At 41.6% G+C, this 17,885-nt stretch overlaps 1 protein-coding gene and 2 long non-coding RNA genes across 3 annotated transcripts in view; 2 read left to right on the top strand and 1 right to left on the bottom strand.

Annotated features, from left to right (window-relative positions):
• Nucleotides 1-17,885, top strand: part of LOC127609428 (uncharacterized) — a 353,255-nt gene that overhangs the window by 305,226 nt on the left and 30,144 nt on the right. The gene's annotated exons all lie outside the window — the stretch shown is intronic.
• Nucleotides 1,417-17,885, top strand: part of map3k10 (mitogen-activated protein kinase kinase kinase 10) — a 30,619-nt gene continuing 14,150 nt past the window's right edge. The window contains exon 1 of the mRNA XM_052079173.1: nucleotides 1,417-3,989. Coding sequence (XP_051935133.1) covers nucleotides 3,113-3,989 — 877 coding nt within the window. The 5' untranslated portion in view covers nucleotides 1,417-3,112. The remainder of the gene's footprint in view (nucleotides 3,990-17,885) is intronic.
• LOC127609423 (uncharacterized) lies at nucleotides 10,127-16,872 on the bottom strand. Its single transcript, XR_007964553.1, has 3 exons — nucleotides 15,809-16,872; nucleotides 15,622-15,727; nucleotides 10,127-14,133 (listed from the first exon to the last, which is right to left on the bottom strand). It is a non-coding gene; the product is annotated as an uncharacterized LOC127609423 (long non-coding RNA).

Here is a 17,885-nt window from a genome sequence, read left to right as displayed (position 1 = left end):
TCTTTTACTTTAGCTGCCCGAACCATAAGTACTGACAGCAACTTCAATAATGTTAAATTTGACGACAGGCAAAATTAATTTCCAGCCAAATTTCTATTTCCTAATATTGGTTAAAACCATAATTTGGCACCCTAAATTGTCAACCAAAATAAATATGTACTTTTTTAAGATGTCCCACCTTTGGCATCTTTGAAGAATAAGGTCAGAAAAAAATTTTAAAATGAAGAAAGGAATAAAACAAGATCACATTAACACAGGAATTCAAATATTAATAATACAAAAAAAATTACAAGAACATAAGGAATATGCAATCCATCCATCCATTGCCTGAAACGTTTATCCTTACGTGGGTCCAATGAAATATCTCATTTGATTTACGTCAATGTTTTTTAAAGAACATTTGTAGGGCATGATGACGCCACACCCCTGTAATGGAGTTGACCCTGAAATGGGAATTGAATGTTTACGCAATATTCTATTGCCTAATTGATATATCGTGATATCACAGCAATCGTTCTTAGCAATATATGTCAAAAAAGATTGTATTGTGACTGATTTCTCCTGCGATTCCCACTCATGTCTCGTACAAGACTGTTACACCCGCGCTGCATGAAGGAGAGATACCGACGCTCTTTCCTACCGACTGCTGTCAGGCTGATGAATAAAAGATAACAATCATAATAATAATAATAATTAAATTATGTGAAGTAAAATTGTAAATAGTACTGCGATTTATCCATTGTGTTCATATTGTATTTAATTGAAAGATGTTTGTTGTTGTTTTTTTTCTCTCTCTCCTTTCTTCTTTCTACAAACATTCTTGCTGCTGGAGGCTGTACATTTCCCCAGTGTGGGACGAATAAAGGATATCTTATCTTATCTTATCTTATCTTATCTTATCTTATCTTATCTTATCTTATCTTATCTTATCTTATCTTAATACAGACATGAGCGTGATTGTACTATACTTTGTAGACACTCGAGGTCAGTGTCGCGCAAATTTTTTTAAAATTTATTTCTTCATACAATTCAACTAATACTGTATATTAATGATATAACTCACTTTCAACATTATGCTCAATTAATGCTTGGACAATTTTTCATTTTATGAATAGTTTTAGTTTTCATTGTAATTTAAGGTGTCCCCCGTCTATTGCCCGAAGACAGCTGGGATAGGCTTCCCCCCCTGACCTCATGGATGGATGGATTATATTCTATTTAAAAATATATATCTGTAATAAATTTTGACGTTGGCAGTAAAACGTGGGGAGGTCATTTGCATCTAAGAATGTTTGGCATTTACACGTCATAAAAATAACTAGCCAAGTTTTCATTTGTGTACAGTATTATGTTATTGCCATTCCAATATCGAGTCGTTCTATTCGTACAATGTGGTAATAACACAGAGCTGCCGAGCTAATGATCAGTAATCCGTTATTATTGCGCCGTGTTTATGATTGATAATCTAGCACGTTGATGTAGGTCAGCGACATGGGCATAAGACTACATTACCCAGAGTGCAACGGAACGTCATCACAACCACCAGCGGCGGCGACTCAGTGTCTCTCCCGTTCTACCAGACTGATACTGTGCCTCCTCCACCGCGGCGTGTGTGCCGGGATATTGCTCATTCTGCATGGGATATATGCACCCAAACAGGGCCCGTCGACAGCTTTCTGCTCCGTGGGGCAGCGACAAGCCGGACACTTGTTCCCCGAGCCGAGTGCACGTCAGCCGGTGGGGATTTGATCAGACGACGAGTGATTGGCCCGGTGTATTTGACAGCTCGATCGATGTGTCTAAATACCGATGGAGATCTTTTTGGGGGGGAACATCTGGATGATTGGCAAGGCCAGGGACACCACGGAGGCTTGACGTGTGGATGATGTGGATCACTGAGATGCAGTCTCACGCCCATAACTAGTCGATGGATGTTGCTATGCCCACGGTGCAGGTTGGGTTACAGTAAATACTTGCTTTTATCATTGTGCAAACCTTCAGATGTGGACTATATCACCGTAATTGAACTATTATATTATGGAACATGGCCTTAATTTATACTGCACCATTAGGTTAATGCTGATAAGCTATTTTTTCATCCTGCCGTCTTAAAGAAGCCTCTAGACATTTATAGGCTTCCCCCTCCTCCACTGATGGATAAGCTAACACTAAAATGAATAAGCCTCCCATCCACGTCCATTTGCCATCATCACTTTTTTTGTCTCTACACTGACCTGCTTTCCAGCTGTGGGTTGAATGAATTGATATGAGCGGACCCCCTTTTGATAGAGGCTGTCAGGGGGTTGTTTTGAGCAGAGTGGCCTTCCATCCAGGAATTAGTCTGGAGTGGACCTTCGGGATGGAAGGCACCGAAAAGTGATCCATCCATTCAGCCATCCATGCCGCGCTGTATCAAGAGAAAGCAGCCCATATTCACAGAGATGGCTGACGGGGGAGGAGCGTGTACACTCGATAATGAGGACCCCGGCTCAGAGGATTGCACAAGGCTCTGTCAGGGTCTGTCATTTTCACTTGTAGTCTAACCACAGTCAGTCCCCTGCTACTCCAAGCTGCCCCTTTTAGATTCTCACAATTCATGGAAAATTCATCCAGGCAACAGCATGAGACCTAATTGTCATCTAGTTTAGATCTACATGAGCACTTTGCCTATTTACTGTAATGGTTATGGTAGGAGGTTTCAATACAGTGTTTCATGAGCAATAAGGAATCCAAGTTATGCCTTAAGAAATTAACACGTGCAGTTTTTTTTTTACAGACAAAATAAAAAATCTAACAACTTTCAATAGAGACATAGTCAGTCATGGAATACTCTCGTGGCAGTGGAGTTTGACCTAATGTGCATTGTCCCTGAGTGACCTGACCCTTTTAAGAATACATGCGCTCCCCACAAGCGGAAGCGGGATTTGGCACTGTTTCAGCAACAAGATGCGGTTATGGGGGTGCAACACTCCCGTTTCTTTGATCCGCTGATCCCCCTTACCCCTCTACTGGTGGCCGAGGATACCTCGCATCAGTTGAAGGGCCTGTGCTGTGTATTGTGCCTAAGTTGACAGAGGGCAGACTTGCAGTGTCCATTACCAGTCCGGCCTCCATGAACCCGTACGGCAGAGTGAGCAACACGGCAGCCCCCCTGTCCTGCACCAGCTGTGGGGGCTGCTGCTCCCCGCCTCAGCCATGCCTCATTCCATCAACAGCATCCTCCATGTCCCCGAATATGACCCCGCCACCTCTCATGTGCCCTGCCCCGGTCATGCAAATGGAGAATGGCAGTAGCTGGAACTCATCCTTCGCCTCCCCGGATTCTCACCACCACTGCACAGCGCCCAACCCTTACTGGACGGCGGTGTTCGATTACGAGGCAACAGCAGATGAGGAGTTAACCCTTCGGCGTGGGGACCTCCTGGAAGTTCTCTCCAAAGACTCCAAAGTTTCTGGGGATGAGGGTTGGTGGACGGGCAAGATCCAGGATAAGGTGGGTATCTTTCCCAGCAACTATGTGACAAAGGGGGATGCTCCCAACTACCAGCAGCTCACTGTAGATGTGAGTGAATGCCCTTTGGAGGTCGACTTCTCCGAACTGCTCCTAGAGGAGGTTATTGGAGCAGGTGGATTTGGGAAGGTGTACAAAGGGATCTGGCAGGGGGAAGAAGTTGCAGTCAAGGCTGCGAGGCAAGACCCCGATGAAGACATCAGCGTGACAGCAGAGAGTGTACGCCAGGAGGCCAGACTCTTCTGGATGCTCCGGCACCCCAACATCATCGCATTGCGTGGGGTCTGCTTGCGCGAGCCCAACCTGTGCCTGGTCATGGAATACGCCAGAGGTGGGGCCCTCAACCGAGCATTGGCTGGAAAGAAGGTGCCCCCGAGGGTGCTGGTGAACTGGGCTGTGCAGATTGCAACGGGGATGGACTACCTTCACAACCAGGCATTTGTACCCATCATCCACAGAGACCTCAAGTCCAGCAATAGTGAGTACAAAACAATTTGTGTCTTTTTAATGCCTTTGGAATGAGAAGATCCTTAAAAGCTTCAGAAAATGGGGCAAAGTTCAATCGGAAGATCAACCAGACAAACCGGGATTGTGTTGCTCAACTGTGGTAATGATAGCTAAGAATTTGAAGCAATCATCAGCATGTTTTTGTAAAATGAAGTCCTCTTCCTAATAGGCATGATGGAAGATCCAACAATACGACCAATATAGCTGTATTAATTTCTTGTCCTTGTGACCTGTGTAGTTTTGATGCTCAGTCTGTGGTCATAAATGTACACAGATACGGATTGACCCCGAGGCACTCACTGACCTTGACGTTAGGAGATAGTTATTAAGATCTGGATCAAAAAGCCTACTTTTACAAACATGATAATAGTTGATTTGTAGTTAAAACGAAGTACATGCACACCGATAATCAGGCCAAATTTCAGCAAAGGCATGATAGGCGGATGTCTCTAAACGATTATCCTGAGCAATTTTCCTGCGGTACGAGCTGTGTTTACAGTGATTTTTCTTCCTCAATCTTCTCAGAAAATGGTTAAGGCCGACTATATTAAATGTTAAACTCAGGATTCCCCAAAGTTGATCCTCATGTGCGCCTATCCTGCATGTTTTACATCTTTCTCTCCTCCAGCACACCTGATTGAAAAAAAATCAGGATCATTACCCGGCTTCTGAACCGTTTGCTGATGAGCTGATCATTTCAATGAGATATAATTAGATTAGATGTAATTACGATGGCAAGTCTTTATGTATGTGGTCAACACTGAGTCTGGCCCAGCCTGTGTCTCTGTAATTGTGACGTGAAACTGAATGATAGCCGATTAGGAAGTGATTTCACGTAAATGTTGTTGCCGGACTCAAATAGCATTGCAACTGATTGGGAGTGTTTTTCTTATGTGTCTCTCAAGTCCACCCATACATCCATTTTCTGATCCGCTTTATCCTCACAAGTGTCGTGGGGGGGTGCTGGAGCCTATCCCAGCTGTCTTCGGGCAGTAGGCGGGGGACACCCTGAACCGCTTGCCGGCCAATCGCAGGGCACACATCATGTAATATAATCACATAAGTGTCAGGAAGCCTAAATTCTGTCAAATTTGTCTCCTTTGGCCACCTTTTCCTCATCATCCATCTGCTCCTCCTCTTCCTCCTCCTCTGCATACTCAAGCAGAGCACTTCTGCTCTGCAACTGACTGTGCTATTTTTGTTCCTTTGTGCTACTTGCTGTTTTAAAGACGCAGTTGCAGTTGTTAGTGCATCACACAAATGGAATCAAAGCCTGGACGCATGTGAGCGCATGGGAGATATGTGTCTCCGAAGACTTGCGTTGATTTCCTCTGACGTGCTTGGTGGGGGTGCGGGGGTGGGGGTGGAGAGTGATGGATGCTGACTAAAGGCTCTTTTCAAAAGGGTGAGACAGTCGAAGAGTAGCATAAACACGCTTATATCGCTGATCCGCAGAAAAAGGCCACAATCCTCTTGGCATCATTTGCATCTTTGATTCTCTATTTCTTTAACTTCCCATTATGCAGCTCCACTGACGGTAAGGGGGTGGGCACTAGTGGATGCTATTGTACATGGCATTGCTTCTGTGCCGCTGAGTCATGCAGCTTCTAGCCTCTATCGGCCACTGCGTTAAATGTCAATGCCCTAATTTCAACTATTGTCTCCTTGTAAATGACAGCATAAAAGAAATGCTACTGTGTTTGTGTCAATTCTTGGACCCTCCCTAATACCTTCCCCTGGATCTTGCTTTGAGACACTTGAGCATCGTGGTGCGAGTGGAACATGTGCATCAATTTCGGAATAAATAGCTGCGAGACAAACCCCGGAGGTTGTGTTGAAATACCAGAGTCAACAAAACTTAGTTGCCTGGCATTGTCTTTTGGGGAAGGGGGGACAATACAGTGAGAAATGAAGGATGCTTTCACCCTAGCATGAGCTTTGATCCATTTTAATCAAAATACACTTTACAATCCACTTGGCGTGTTTTATTTATTTATTTTTTGGGTCGTGTGAATTGTAGTGGAACGTGAACCAAATTAGCTGGTCCAGTATCAATTTCTGTTCCCAACAGGTTTGGTGCCGTTGTGGTGAAAAATTAGTCAAACTTCAATGATTATCATTGCTTTGGGGCAGCATGTTGTTGTAGTCACAGCCACAGTCAGGAGATTCAGATTCAGATTCAAGTCTCACGTGTGGGTTTTCCTCCAGGTACTGCGGCTTCCTTCTCCCTTTCGAAAATCATGCATGTTAAGCTACGTTTACATTATGTTGCCCGTAACCATGGCAATCGCATTTCAGGCCACTGTGGACAAAACTGATTGGCAAAAGACTCGTTGGGGTCTGGGATGGCCAACCGATTGTGATTGGCAAGGATGCCAAAAATTTGCCACCGAAGTCATTTTGCAGATGAGAAACCTGGTCTGTGGTAGCAAAATGAGGTAACCATAACAAAATGTGACAGTACCCAATTGGGTGTAACAAAACTCGGCATCTAATGGTATCGCCAAGTTTTGTCATGTTCTTCCATGTTTGACGCGCATTAATGTGGCACAGATCTATCTCTTTTTTATTTCGATTTGAGTTTGTTTTCCCTCTTGGCGCAACTCATATTTTCAAAAATCAATTGAGAAGAAAAATGCTTGTGGGTAGTACTGGAGTCCATAGAGCGCATGGATGACCTGCGAGTCAGGCGACTGATGGGAAAGAACAAGAGAAGGAGAGTGCAGGGGGTAAACAGTGGTTCATCTCCGTTTTGGGTTACATCTCAGTTTATTGTGCGGGTGCACTGCTCTCAGGTATCCTCTTCAAACCGCAAACCACTTGGCATGGGTGCGTTGCTAACAGAGCCTCTTCTCATACCTTCCATGGGCTTGGAGCTCAGTATGATGTTTCCTTCTGCTATGCCTCTTTAAAAAAAAAAAAAAAACTTATCAAGGCCATTTATGTCATGCTATTCATTGAGTGAGTGCCTGTGTATGTATGTTTTAACTGAGCTTTATTTTGGGCTCGCTCGTAATCGTTCCTCTAAAATTATCCCCTCGTAATTTATAAATCATGCCAGTGTATGTTTATATATTCTGCCGTTTTAACCTGGTGAGGCTATGGCCGGGGGATAATCTGATTACCATGACCTCCTTTAGAGTGATGTCACTTCATGTTTGTGAGCAGGCTAGTCATTGGCCTCTTGGTCATGCTTTACCTGTCAGCCTGATCCCGCATCAGCCTCGGGTTTCTCACAGCGCAGGGCGCCGGTCTCACTAGGTTTCATAAAGAGGCCGTCTTCTCGTTGCTATCCAACTTTACACAGTAATACAGTATTGTAGTGACTTCTATATATATAATTCACCACCAACTGCAAACGTGTGAATGCAATGTTGCATATGCGTGTCAGAGAGTTCAAGATTTGGTAACGGGGTAGAAATAATTGCAGTCCCTTTAAGGACCGCCATGTTTATTGCTGGTTTCTATGGAAACCGACTTTCGGCGGGTCTCGGTTGGCGCGGGAAGTTTTGCTGCTGTTTGTGCTAATAAAAAATGACACACTCTCTCTGAGTGCGAACGTGAGAAATTGTCGCTTTCTTCGCGATGCTACAATTTCCACAGTATATTCATTTGACGTCTGAGAGCATGGCTGTGGTTCATCATACACGTCAGTGAAAATGCCGCTGCCATTAAGAATGTTCAAACATGAGATGTGAAAGGTGCATCCAGGGCACAACTCAACAAATGAAGGCTGTGCGTCAATTTATTTTGTTGTTGTTTTGTTGCCTGTTATCATTGTTCAATTTATTTTGACAGATGTAGGAAATTTTATCAGAATATACATTGGTTGCCCATTCTGACACATTTGTCCCATGCAGCTGGACCAGAGCTGGCCCACCCCAATTTGGCACCCAAAGAGAGATTTGATATTGTGCCCCCGTTCTTGGTGGCTTGCATATGCATACAAAAAAATTGCATTATTTTTTTGACAATTTTGAACTGTAACGTTTTGGACAAGTAGGATAAACCTGCTAAAAGCATAAATAGGCCAATAACGCCTCCTGAGTTAAGACCCCCCCCCCCCCCCCCCCATGCCACCTAGCTACAGAAAACTCCTGATTTGCTAATTAGTTAGGGGATAATAAAAACGATTCCAATCAGAAATTTGGTTTTGATTTAAAAGATGTGAGTTAATTGATTCAAACTGAATCTTATCGTAATGTAATTTATCAATACATGCATTGAATATATATTTTTAAAATATACAGATCTTTGACGGAAATGCCACATTTACAGTAACCTACATTGACCGACTCACCTACCTCATTCATTTTGTAAAATAAACACATCGCACCTTAACTTGTCAAACTCAGCCGCATTCTATCAAATTGAATCGTAATCCCACTGAATCGAACCATTCCAGTTTAAATTAAACCGTCTGAGACACTACATGTCTTATCGACTTTTGTTGGCGATATGCACATCCCTTTAATTTACACACCGTGTTCGAGCTAAGATGCAAGTTATTGACTAAACTAACAGGACACAAATGTGCATAGTAACTGGCTCAACACAACCGATGCTTCTAATGACTAAATCTTTGCCACCTCCTTTCTCTCGTTTTTCTTCCTCTATATTTTCCACTTTTCATGGTAATTTATGGTAATTTAGACATTTTGACAAAGGTTTCTTGGGTCATATCAGCAAATCCACCTCCCTTGAATTGTTTGGTGTGATCATTTGTAGCAATATTAAATGGCCATTGCTTCATAATTACAGGTACTTTTAATACAACGCAATTCCCTCCCTGCGTTTGACCATTTTGCAAAATAGGTCACCCGGCTCCGAGCTGGACAATTTGTGAAAAGAAAATGACACATTTGAAAAAAAATGCATGTTTTGTTTACAGAAGACTCTGAATTGGCAGTAGGTGTGAATGGCAATGTGAGTGGTTGTTTCTCGATGTTTTTGCTGCATGCCCAAAGTCGGCCCCATTCAGGATAATTACTCCCCCTAAAAAAAATGGAGGACGGATGGAAGGATTTTAAATATTCCTAAAATTTAATCTCTGTTTTTGTGTCTACCCTTTCCCTTTTATCCCTATTTTGCCAGTAAGGAAATAGTGATCAAATGTAAAATGTTACCTAGTATTTGCCCATAGCATTAATAAAGTTTTTATGATGGCCACAGTTTTCTGGTTTCGGTCACTGTAGACCAGGGGTCCCCAAACTACACATTTGACCCGGCCCTCTAACCCTCCTTTTGTCCTTGGGTCAAAATGACCCGTCACTGTGTTAAAAACGCCCCCAAACCTCCCTAAATGATGATTTTTTAACTTGGAATTTTATGACTTTTCCTAGATTGTCCCCAACTGCAGAAAAATTGAAATGTTGTTTTTATTCACATTTCCATGGAAGCTGTACAAAAAAAGTACAAAGGTGGTTTTCGGGGCAAAATGACCCTTGACGCAAATAGGGTTGAAATCAAAGTCACAAAGTTATTTACACACCATAGAATGTTTCAGTGTTTTAGTTGTGTCTCAGATCAATTAGTAGAACACGTGAACAAGACGGTAGCAGACATAAACAAGACAAGATAGGTGGCGTTCTCGTAGATGGCAGAACTCTTTTTTTGTGGATTTCAATGGGCGATAAAGAGAGAGAATTGTTTAGTTATTATTTATTTCCTGTTTTTTCTGTGAAGAACTCAGAGAGGGTTATTTAGTTATTATTTATTTCATTAATACTGTTATTATTTGTTTCCTGACTTTTTTTTCTGTAAAGAACCTGGCAAGGGTTATTTGGTTATGTGTGGCTTTCTGGGAAACAATAAATTTTTTAAGCTCCCCTACGATCGTTGATGTTACAAACTGACACCGGCCCCCCATCAGAGAAGGGAAAAGTTATGTGGCCCTCACAGGAAAAAGTTTGGGGACACCTGCTGTAGACAAACACTTGGCCGAACAGTCACAATTGTTTTAAAAGTGTACAACAAGATGCGTGAATGCATGCATGAGCCGAGACAAGCAAGCAAGGCTGACATCGCATGCTGTTTTTACTGCTTCAAATGGAAGCTGTGTTTACTAAGTCAACAATCATCTGAATAGAGGGAGCCCTCACGTCTCGAGGCAGGCTTGTCGAATGTCTTTTTTTTTTCTTTTTTTTTTAATAGTGTCACGTAATTCCCAGAAAAAAAAAGAAATCAAATGTAATCGGCATCTTCTGTTTATTCCTCCTTTGGTTAAAATTTAACATAGTTAGCTAAAGTGCAAACAAATGCTTTATTAGCTGCTAAACAGATTAGGGAGGCGAGATATGGTGCGTAGGCCTGTAAAATACAGTGTGACTGCGTCTGGCTGTGCCTATTAGAGTAAAGAGTGGGGCTGTTGAGGAAGGGGATTAGAGTGGTGGCTGGTCCCGCGAGCTAATCTTTCAGAGAGTGACATGGTGACTAACTTCGACGAGTGCAAACTAGAAATGATGGGACCGCGACCACTTTCACATCTCAAGCTTTCACACTGAAGCATTTCATGGTTGCGGATTAAAGTTACACCGCAGCGGGGGTCACCTACCTTTTTGAAACTGAGTGCTACTCTTTGGTTGCCGATTAATGCAAAGGGCTACCCGTTTGAGACACACTTTTGGAATAACAAATTTATGCGATTTATCTTTTATAATTAAATGTGAAGACACTGATCATGTTAACAATTTATCCCAATAGTTAGGAAACAGAAACTGGAAATATTAATATGGAGCACTTTATTTCTACTGTATAAATCTCGGCCATTGTTCACATTTTCACCTGGTCACTTCCCAAGAAATCACAATGTCCCATCACTGGTTTGATATTTTTAGAACAGGCCGATGGGCTACTCATGTGGTCCTTGAGGGCTACCTGTTGGTGAACCCCCACACTACAAAATTACTTCATGACTTTAATGGGCCACATTTTAACATCCCTTGCATCTAATTTTCCTTTATAAAGATGGAATTGTACTCCGGTTTAAGCCGATAAGGTAACTCAAATATTTGAAGCACCTTCTGGTATGATCCAGTGCAGTAAGGCACTACTGGAAACTATACATTTATGATAATTTTTTTTATTTAAGATTATTACCTCTTTGAGAGTTTAAATTACAATATAAAACAAATATAAAAAAAGTGCATTTTGGGGGCAGTGTCCCACTAGTTCCAGCATTTATATTTTTATATTTAAACTTAATTACTTGTTATGCCACCTTGCTCCTACGCAATGCAATGTACATTACTGCAGGGATCCCCAACCTCTATTGAGGCAAGGCACATATTTGAAGTAAGAAAAAACTCATTATTTTATCAAGGAAATTTGTATTTCATGCCATTAGATACAAGGAGGTTGTCTATGGAGATTGCATCCACACTCACCTTTTTTTTTCCATTTGTGGACATTTTTAACTGGCATCTGGGGAGGTTATGTCTGACCCATGTGAATTCTGCCTAGCAACAAGGGCCCATACAAAACATGGGATTTAACCAGGAAAAATATTGAAGATACCATGAGCCCTACATTTAAGTCAGGAGAACAAGTGGTTAGAATGTCTACCTCACACTTCTGGCATTCAGGGTTCAAATTTTGGCTCCAGACTTCTCATGTGGAGCTTGCATGTTCTTTCTGTGCCTGTGCTGTTTTCATTGGGTACTCCAGCATCCTTCCAGATGCAATTTCACTGTACAACCTCTTGTACTCCTGTTTAAAAAAAAAAAGCAGGTTGAACTACATGTCTCGTATACAGTAGAATGCTACTTCATTTTACCCAGTGCGGTATCAGTAGCATCACTGTCCTTGTGGATTACAGAACAATTACAAGACAAGCTGTGTATTCATGACCATCCATATTCAGGCGTGTCTGTGTCTCTTCTCCAGTACAGTGCACTGAGTATGCGTGCGCATGGAGGTTGGACAGCAGGACACACTGGCGCTGGATCAGGAGCCCACACGCACACACACACACACAGACACAGCACAAACGCATGTACACATCGCCACAGAGCAACAATGACCCCATTCTCACACCGCAGCCCAAGACAGAAAGAGAGCATGGCTCACAGTGGCAGAGGAGTCACTGCAGGGGAGGAGGACGAGGAGGGAGGAGGAGGAAGAAGCAGCCGTGGGTGACTTCAGGCAGCGAATGAGAGAGTGGAGGCATGGATGCAAGCAAGCAAGGAGCAAAGCAGGAATGTAGAAAACCCCTGGGGGCTCGACTGGGAATGAAGAGATGGACAGAAGGGAGGAGGGATGGATGAATGCGGCATTGGGGACATGCATTACACCAGTTTGACTTTGGTGTGCAGGCTAACATTGTGAAACATGCCACAGGCCACAATGAGGGACACCGTGTGGTAAGAAAATGTTTAAAAAAAAGAAGAAAGAAGGATGGAAGGTTTGTGAAGGGATCATTTTAAAGGCTCCAAGAAGAAGAATACAAATTAAAGGCATGCTATGGGGTATATCCGAACACTCGATGGATCAATCAATTAAGCGGTAACTTCCAAGACTTTGACCATTTTAGTGGAAGGGGTTTTTGGTGTTGCAATAAGGGTAGAACCATTTTGGATATACTGTATACTGAAAAGGTTCAAAAGCTCAATACGAGACAAGAGGTCAACAGTTCAAGGCCGTTCAGTTGCTGTTTGTTTCCTCTGTAGCAGCTAAAATGCTTACTCTACAGCAGGGATGTCCAAAGTCCGGCCTGCCCACCATCAGTGGCCCTCTGTAAGTTATTCTTAAGAAAAAAATTAGACATGACCCACATTCAAAGTTTCCAAGAAAAAAAGTTAAAATGTTAAAATGTGGCATACTGTTTTTTTTGTTCAAAAATTTTTTTTTTGTCAATACATGTCAACATTACAAGATATTACGTTTTTCTTCACACACACACACACAAAAAAAAAAATACTAATTGGTCAATATCACCATAAAGTGTCCTTGGTGCCCTCATCAGAATCACCCTGTTTCCATGAAAATATAGCAGAATAATGAATCACTGTGGTTTTCTTATAACCGAGCCAAACATTTGTACGCATACCAGTCCAATGATAAGTCCTTTCAAATGTGCTTCCTTCATTTTACAGGTTTTTTTCACTGGATGTACTTGGTTTTGTCTTTTCCCACACACTCCTAGCTACAGTGAGTGTAATAAAAGGCTAAAGTATACTAAATAATTTTTTTTTACATTGTCCACAATAGGTTATTTTACAAAATTTGTAATTTTTATCATGCATACTCCATTTTTATCATCATCCTGAGCACTTTGCATGTGTCCCTAAAATTGCTGTCCACCCTGTCATTGAGGGGTAACTGCCTTTTGAAGAAAATCAAGGTCTCAAATGTTGATACTGACTCTAAAGCTAATTATTGTTTTTTATTTATTTTATTTTTTTGTTTTGCTTTTCCGTCAACAATACCAATCTGAGATGTTGATGAAGCATATTGAATTGACTGACCCTCCCCTTCCTCTCTTTCCTAATTTTGGACCTGAGTGGAAATAGTTTGGACGTCCCTGCTCTACATAGGACTTCAGTCTTCTTTGTTATTTTCAGTCTACAGTAAAAATAATTTTGTCTGCTGCACGAATCCAATATTTTGCATGACACTGTATTGGTAGTCAACAAATGAATACATTAGTATCGGTGCCATGTTGGCCTCACGTCAGAGTTTCAGAGAACTGCCTTGTCAGTGCACTTTGTCCTGATGTCGCTCGGTGAACACACATAAGCTTTTAACAGATGTTTGAATCACACCACTCGGTTTACTTGTGTTGTAGTGAGATTGGCTGCAAGTGCGCAAGAGCAGAACACGATACACACACACACACGCGCACACACAAGCACCTAACGTGATTATTTTCTCCACTGGTCAATGAACAGTTGATTGGAACCGAAAAACAACCCCTCCTCTTTCTCTTTACTGCATTGCAGTGCAGACGAGACTCCCTGTGGACATGGAAGAATTGTGACACACATTGGCCCTCCATTCTCATGCTCCATTTTTGACATACCGAGGTGCATATTAATCCAACGGATGAGAAGCTTTGGCTACAACTGGATAACTGCAGCAAATGTAGGTGGTGTACCATGCTTCCCAAATGAAAACATCTGAAAGAGAAAAACATAAATGTACCTAAATTTGTATCCGTCTCCAACACTGGTGGTGACGGTGGTGGTAGTGGACATACAGAAGTAGGTCAACAACCCAAATCCAGGCTCAGACAATGCTGACATCTTAAATGGACAAGGGTGGCACAATTGTATCCCAAAACTCTAATTTGACCCTGAGGGGTGAATGTGAGTGTAAATAATTGTTGACTGGTGACTTGTCCAGAGTGTATCCTACCTTTTGCCCCAAAGTCAGCTTGAATAGTCTCCTGAAGGGCATGGATGGATGGATGTAATTTATCGATACTGTATGCCTAAAATGTGTACACATGACACTGTTCAATTTGTCAATATTGCCTTGTCTGTCGACGCTCAGTCTGTCGACGCTCGGTGGAGTCTGTTCTATTTTTCTTCACCAGTAAAGCACGCGTGGTGCACAACATCTTTCACATTCACTGTAGCACCTCCTGGCCTATTAGTATGTTTACTCTTCTATTAGAGGGTCATTGTTGTTGTTTGCCAGCAGCTTGGCATAACGAGTGTTGTCTCGAGCCAAACGGAGCGGCTGTCGGGCATCGCGCCGGCCCACTGCACCTTTAGCCACATGCATGGGGGCACTTGGACAGCAATTGAGCCACTGAGAACTAGAGTGGGCTCAATCCATTTTTGTCTTTTTTTGTTGTTGTTTTTTTTAAACAGGATAGTGCTTTAACGTTTTATGACTGTTATAAGATCTGGGGGATTTATCCAGTACATCAATCTTTTAAATGACAATGGCACTTTGTGTCCACAATTGAGGTCCTCTTATGAACTTATGTTCCATCGGATGAAATCGTAATCAATATCATCGAGGTCAGTGTTTCGTAACCTTTAATGAGCCAATGCGCTTATTTTATATGAGGGAAAACATCACAGCACGCCGCAAAACAAAATGTCACAAAAGCCTGTTCTAAAAAAAAAAGGATAAACATGTCCCTATTTGATTGCAATTAATTATGCAATTTCTGCCATCAAGTGGAAGCACATTTAATCATTCTGCTGATCACTATATGTCGCTGGCATGGATCAATAGACAAAGATATGTTTTTTTTTTTTTTTTGTAGTAAATTTTCCACCAATAAAGTGAAAATTTGCCATAATGCCCTGCAGCACACAGCATGATGTCAGGGCACATTAATGTGCCGCAGCAATGATAGCAAAAAAAATATTTCATCTGTGCTGTATGTTCCACATACAGTACATTTGACAGTAAAGTTTATCCAATCCAATCCAATATCGTCTGTTATGCTCAATTGCAAAATTTTGAAAATGACCTTTGGCTCGTTTTTCTTTCTGAGTTTCGATTTGTAAGCTTTACATTTGGCTCATTTTATTTGAGGAGCGCCGCTTTAAAGCTCCATGAATTGTTGACCCATCATTAATGATACGTTGCTGTCGTCCAGTGCTAGTGATAATGTATCAGAATAGAAACTGAAACTCATACCTTACCGTGTTAGTATTTTGTCCCTCTGATTCAGGGGCATATTTCTTGCCTGTTTGTGGGATTTACTCTACGTGAAGAAAGGCTCATGGAGCAGAAAAGCGGAGGGAGTCACTGAGACACAAAGACACGATATTGCTTTGTGTTGCCCACAGAAGAACAAAAGCTTTCCCTCCAGTCATTTCTCCTCTTTACCTCTGCAAGGCTGCATCTTTTCATCCCCTCATGATGTCCTCCTTTCTGCTCGTGCACGTCCCTTCTCTGCCCAAATGTCCATTTCTTCGTTTCCTTGCCTCGCCCCCGTTTCACAGCTGTGATAGTTCAACCCCCTTCCTTGGCCTTGTTTTCTCCAGCCTTCACATGCATCCCCTGCATCGTCGCCATTAGGCCGCCAAAATCTTATTGCCTCGTTGTTTTCTTGCTCCGCCCCGATCGCCACCTGCTTTCATTTATCACTTCTTTCCTCCTCTGTAGATTTTTTTTGCATCCCTTTCTTTCAGTTGCTGCTCTGGTTTGCTGTGATGGGAGCCTGGATGGCGACAGTATTGCAGTGGGCAGACTGGAGGGAGGGGAGGCAGATGACATAATTCATCCTTTGAAATTAATTGGAATTCCATTAATCCTCCCATTGGTTGGCAACCAGCTCAGTGTGTACCCTGCCGACTGCCCGAAGACAGCTGGGATAGGCTCCAGCACGCCCGCGACCCTTGTAAGGAAAAGCGGATTAGAAATTCGATGGATGGGTGGATGGATGCCATTAATCCTTTCCCCCCTCCAACAAACATTTGTTTTACTTTTTTTTTAACAAAGACAAATATTCCCTTCACAAGCAGGAATTTGGCAGATAGTAAACAATTATTACAAAAAGAGGCATCAGACTGTTGCCACTCCGAATTGAAGTTTAGTGTCAAACTAAACATAAAAAAAAGATAACAACACGGTCCATACTTATGTAAACAACCACAGATTTGTCCATTTACCTTAATTGTAGCACACAATACAAAACCTCATAGCGGGCTGACAAAACTAGAACCAATGTATTTGTGTTATAACCCTTAAAGCAAGTTGAACAAAAATGATGCCACAAAACGTGAAGCCAGACATAACAATACTCACAGACATACAGTTTATTATTTATCTGTTGTGAAAAAACAATGATATTACTAAACATTAATTAAGTTTTTGTGCAGTTGTGACAGTCTTCTTCTTGTGTATACGTACAGTATACATGCATTTTGCTGCCACCCGGTGGCCTGAGTAACACACACTATAATAATAATAATAATAATAATAATAATAATAATAATAATACATTTTATTTATAAGCGCCTTTCAAGACACTCAAGGACACTTTACAACCAAAACAAGAACAATAAAAACACAGATAAAATCAATAATAAAAGGAGAGATGCATTTAAACTGAATATGTGATTTTAAAGAAGGAACCAGCACAATAATTGTATGAAATCATGCTGCACAAACTGTTTAATTATTTACATTCTATTTACTTGTTACTGTGTCATTTCATAAAATACTGTACTGCCTCTGTAGTTTTAAAATGTATTTCTTTGTTTTGTTTTTCCAGCCTTAAGCGTGTAACATTGTTCTACTCCAAATCCTTGTTTGCGTTCATGTTTTCAAAACTTCCATCACACAAAATTCAACAATAACGAGAGGGTTTTTAATTTGGTGACACGCCTGTGTCATTTAGCCAGTGCGACCTCCGCCCTTGTTACCATAACAACAAAACGATGACACAGCACTTTATCCAAAACAACATGTCAAGTCGTTTTACAATGTCCTTCCCTCGCAGACACATCAACTCCATAAAGTCTCTGAATCCTAGTTGAGCAAACCACAACAATCTAAACTTGTGATGAAAAAAAATCCATTATTCAGACATACAAATAGAAAAACAGCTACCATATTACGATAATCATCTACATTAAATTGAATTTCCTTAGTTGTAACCTAAAGACTGTGTTGCGTTTTTTTGTCGATTTGACTTCTTTTTCGAGATGACTTCAGACACACCAAACCAAATCAATTTCCCTTTTTGTTGTCAAACGTGAAAGAGAAGCTGGTCAATCTACAGCGTGTGGGAGTATTTGATCTGATCACACAGTTCAGGTTTGAAACAGAAAAGATAGTTAATGATATTTACCGTTTATAGTGAAGAACTGTAGTGGTGCAGTTGGCTGTAAAATTATTAACATTCAACTGTATAGCAAATCACAGGAGTATCATTTATCGTGCTGAGTAATAATGTTTT

This window comes from Hippocampus zosterae, chromosome 10 (genome assembly GCF_025434085.1).
Source record: "Hippocampus zosterae strain Florida chromosome 10, ASM2543408v3, whole genome shotgun sequence".
Lineage (NCBI taxonomy): Eukaryota > Metazoa > Chordata > Actinopteri > Syngnathiformes > Syngnathidae > Hippocampus > Hippocampus zosterae.
The sequence above is the reverse complement of the archived record's forward strand: the minus strand, read 5'-3'. Positions and strand labels throughout refer to the sequence as shown.